We start from the raw sequence: 5,000 nt of genomic DNA on the forward strand, positions 1-5,000 counted from the left end.
GATGATTTCTGAAAAATCATCAATGTCCATTTAATTGTTGTCAGAGATTCATCTCTATACTGCAACAACAACAACAACATCAACAATAATACCAGCAACAACAACAATAATGCTAGCAACAACAACATCAACAATAATGATAATATCGGCAACAACAACAGTACCATCAACAGTTGGATTAATAAAAACAACAACAACAATTTTAACAACAAAAAATTCAACAACAACAAATTCAACAATAACAACAACAACAACAAACATACAAAAACCGCTCACAGTCAACAAAACGATGCAAAAATTGTTTGCGAAAAACCTGTAGCTGGCGAAAGTATTAATAAACCCTTATCATCATCATCATCATCATCATCATCAACATCCTCCTCCTCATCATCATCATCATCGTCATCATCATCATTACCGTTGTTATCATTGATATCGTCACTATCATCATCATCATCATCATCATCATCATCTCTACCATGTTCATCAACGTCATCATTATCACCAACTATAACGTTATCAGTATCATCATTATCATCATCGTCGTCGTCGTCATCAAGCCAAGTAGCAACTCATTCTGTGGTTTGTTTTGGATGATTGTTATTATTGTTATTGTTATTATTATTATTGTTATTATTATTATAATTTTTTTATTATTATTGAGAATGTGATTGTTGTTAATAATATTTTTATCATTTATTATTGTTATTATAATTGTCATCATTATTAATGTTACTGTAGTTGATGTTGTTAATGTTGTTGTTGTTGTTGATGTTGTTGTTAATGTTTTTGATGTTGTTGTTAATGATGTTGTTGTTGTTAATGTTGTTGTTGATGACGTTAATTAGGGAGAAAAAAATGAACCAAAGAAACCGCTGAAAGCCAGTGTAACATCTATCTTATTCAACAACAACGACAACAACAGCAACAATAATAATAATAACAACAACAACAATACTAACAACATTATTAGCAATAACAATAATAACATCAACAACAGTAATAGCAATTATATTAGCTTCGGAAAAGGCATTAACTCGAGCAAGACAATCGTCAACAGTTTGAACCATCATTTAAATTTATACAACAATCACCACGATAACATTAACAACAACAACAATGACCATAGTTCTAACAGTCAATCACCAATCAAGATGAACAACAACAACAATTATAACAAAACCACTAGCAGTGTTTATAGCAACAACATCAACAAAATCAACAGCATCAACAACAACATAGAAAACGACGACGAAGATGGCAAATACAACAACAACTACACACATAACAACATCAACAACTACTGTCACTTAAACAACGTGAACCTGACTAGCAACACCACAACCAACAACAACATTAGTGACAACTACAACAACAACAACATCAGTGACAACTACAACAACAACAACAACATCATCAACAACAGTTTGATGGACAGTTGCAACGAAGACGACTTGGATGACTCAGACGGGCTCTTCAAACCGCGGAAAGTCCGCCGAAGTCGCACAACGTTCACAACATTCCAGTTGCACCAGTTGGAGAGGGCCTTTGAAAAGACCCAATACCCCGATGTTTTCACCAGAGAAGATTTGGCCTTGAGACTTGACCTTAGTGAGGCCAGGGTCCAGGTTTGTATATTTTTTTGTTGGGACTGTTTGTAAGCGCCCTTTAAAGAGATTTCAGATTTGTATTGGTCTTGTATTGGTTTATTTTTCATTTGCTTGTGTACATACATACCTGACACTCAAAAACATTAGACTAATGTACGTTCCTTATCCATGCACATACACACACACACACGTACATACAATCAATTCAATTTAATTAATACATGGATACATACACACAAACATACATACATACAAACAAACAAACAAATACAAACACGTGCTTGGAATTGTATAGAATTGTTCAAAGCGAAACGTTTAACACCGCGTAAACAACAGCAGTAGTTGTCGCTAATTAATCGCATTGAAAACAAACTTTTCACGAAATATGAATATAAAATTGTTTGTATGTTTTTATGTGTTTATAATATACATCATGTTCGCATGTTTGTATATATTTGTGTATGTGTTTTTTTTTATTCACGCATTTATTTATACAAAGAAACATTTAATGTCATTGTTTGAAACATCGGGGAGTTAATTGCTGGTGTGGTTGCTGCTTTGTTTTGTATATTTAAGGGCATACATATAAACATACATACATACATACATACATACATACATACATACATACATACATACATACATACATACATACATACATACATACATACATACATACATACATACATACATACATACATACATACATACATACATACATACATACATACATACATGAATGGAATACATCGTCGCGTTCGACGAATTGTGTCATTGATGAGTCCTTTGATGCGAGAACAAGCCTATTCTTGATGAACATCGACGACCACAGGTTCCGCAAACCCAAACCCCTGTGCTGTTACCATGCCGGGCTACCTGCTTACGCCGTCCTCTTTTTCCTACTAGAGCTGCAATGCGCGCCTCCTCAAAGGCGGAAACTGCCGCTTGTGAGCGTGTCTTCCACTGTGAACGCTCGAGCGCAACGACACCCAAGGTTTTAGAATCCAGTCCGACATTTTTTAAGTTTTCCTTCAGATTATCTTTAAATCTGCGAACTGGACCGCTTGCAAGGCGAACTCCAGAAGCCAGCTGTCTTAAAAACACCTGTTTGGGAATTCTTGTGTCCGGCATGCGGATAACATGTCCCGCCCAACAAAACTGTGCCTGTAACAAAAACGCCTCGATACCCAAGATACCACATATTTCCAATACAGTCGTATTTGGCACCCTATTCTCCCATTTAACGTTAGCGATAACCCGTAGACATCTCATATGAAACTGATCGAGTCTACGTATATGGCGCCAATAAGTAATCCATGTCTCACATCCATACAACATTGTGGTTAACACAACTGCCTTATAGACAGATATTTTAGTAGCCAGCGACACACCCCGTTCCTTCCAGAGTCGTCCACTCAAACCACCAAAAGCAGCACCAGCCTTGGCAATCCTAACCGTAATTTCATCATCGATTGCAGTAGTGTTGGAGAGGTAGCTACCAAGGTAGCAAAATCGATCCACAGCGTTCAACTGCGAGCCACCAATAGTTACGATGGCTTTAGAATCCGATGAAATAGGATAGCTTTGGTGCAGAACCTCTGTTTTCTTCCTGCTCACCGTGAGTCCAAACCTTTCTGCAGTAGTGTGGAAGCAGTTGAACAGAGCCTGAACTTCACTTTGTGTATGTGCAACCAAAGCGCAGTCATCCGCAAAGAGCAGGTCGCGGACTATTGTGGTTTGTGTTTTTGACTTCGTCTGTAGGCGTCTGATGTTGAAAACGTCTCCATCCATGCGATAGCAGATTGGAATGCCCTCTAAACAATGTTGAAAGGCGACTCGAAGCATTAGGGAGAAGTAAATGTTGAACAGCAAGGGAGCCATGACACACCCCTGCTTGGTACCATTCGTCACCTCAAAGTCCGGGGATCGATCACCATTTTCAACTACGGTTGCCCTCATGTCTTCATGGAAGGAGCAAATAATCGACACTAAAATCGGAGGACAACCGATCTTTTTGAGACATTTCCATAACGCTGAACGGTTGACGGAATCGAACGCCTTTGTTAAATCTATGAAGACGAGGAAAAGTTCGCGTTGTTGCTCACGACATTTTTTTTGAAGTTGTCTGGCAGTAAAAATCATATCCATAGTACCACGACCAGCCCGAAAGCCACACTGACCCTCTGGAAGGATACCAACATCATTGACGTACTTGGTTAGGCGGTTGACGATCACGCGGGCCAATATTTTTCCAGGAATAGAGAGCAGAGAAATGCCTCTGTGATCATCACAGCATGAACGATTCCCTTTCCGTTTGAATATGTGAATGATAAGGGCATCCTTAAAATCTTGATGAACCGATTTCCTATCCCACATGTCTTGGAACATTGTCGCCATCCTGGTTTTAAGTTCGATGACACCACATTTGAAGAGTTCTGCCGGCAGCCCGTCCAAACCCGGAGCTTTTCCATTCGACATTTGGGTGATTGCTTTTTCCACTTCAGACAGGCTAGGGGGATCATCGAGATCACCTGCAATGCTCCAGTCAGGCAACTCAGCAAGGACTGAGTCATCAAACCGGGATTCTTGATTTAGCACACTGTTGAAGTGTTCAGCCCAACGAGCCAGGATTCCATGGCCACCCTTGATGAGTGTTTGACCATCTTTAGACAGTACCGGAACACTACCGGAGCTGCGGGGACCAAACACAGTTTTCAGATTTCTGTAAAATGATTTCATGTCCCCGCGGCCGGCCGCTACTTGCAATTCATCAGCTCTGGCAGACCACCAAGATTCCTTCATCTGACGAAGCCTCCTCTGTGCAAAACTGCGTGCTTGCGTGTAGCATGCTTTCTTGACGCAGTTGCCCCTGGCATCTATCCAAGAAAGATGGGTGCTGTGCATGTTGTCCAGCAGCCCACGTGCCTCCGTATCCTGATCGTCGAACCAGTCCCTATGCTTAATACGCTGATATCCAAGCACATTAACCGCAGCTATCTCCACAATCTGCTTGAAATTTGACCATTCTGTGCTCTCATTTGTTGAAAACTCACCACACAATTCTTTGCGGAACAAATTTCTAGCTGACGGTTCTGTTAGCCGAGTCACATCCAGTTTGGCTTTCCTTACAGTTTTGTGTTGCCTTCTGACTGGCTTAACAGTAAGAAACACCGACATCTTGATGAGGCGATGATCTGACCACATTGTTGATGCTTGCACCGCTTTAGTTAGACGAGCGAGACGAAGATCGCGTCGTCTGATAAGTATGTAGTCGATGAGATGCCAGTGTCCTGAACGTGGATGTTTCCAGCTAGTCTTCTTCCTGTCAGCCTGTTGGAAGACTGTATTTGTCACCACAAGATTGTGCTCTGTACAAAATTCGAGGAGCAT

General features: G+C 40.3%; 2 protein-coding genes across 2 annotated transcripts in view; one reads left to right on the plus strand and one right to left on the minus strand.

Moving 5' to 3' along the window:
• Positions 1-1,430: 1,430 nt before the first annotated feature.
• HELRODRAFT_90126 (hypothetical protein) lies at positions 1,431-1,661 on the plus strand (the record flags this gene model as incomplete). Its single annotated transcript, XM_009031645.1, has 1 exon — positions 1,431-1,661. The coding sequence occupies one exon, from the start codon at positions 1,431-1,433 to the stop codon at positions 1,659-1,661; it is 231 nt and encodes a 76-aa protein (XP_009029893.1).
• Positions 1,662-2,381: 720 nt separating this feature from the next.
• Positions 2,382-5,000, minus strand: part of HELRODRAFT_181889 (hypothetical protein) — a gene marked incomplete at both ends in the record, with an annotated part of 3,651 nt that continues 1,032 nt past the window's right edge. The window contains 2 exons of the mRNA XM_009031668.1: positions 2,382-2,531; positions 4,761-5,000. The exon at positions 4,761-5,000 is cut by the window's right edge and continues 105 nt beyond it. Of these exons, the coding sequence (XP_009029916.1) occupies positions 2,382-2,531; positions 4,761-5,000 (390 nt within the window). The remainder of the gene's footprint in view (positions 2,532-4,760) is intronic.

Source organism: Helobdella robusta, assembly GCF_000326865.2.
Source record: "Helobdella robusta unplaced genomic scaffold HELROscaffold_77, whole genome shotgun sequence".
In the NCBI taxonomy this organism is placed as follows: domain Eukaryota; kingdom Metazoa; phylum Annelida; class Clitellata; order Rhynchobdellida; family Glossiphoniidae; genus Helobdella; species Helobdella robusta.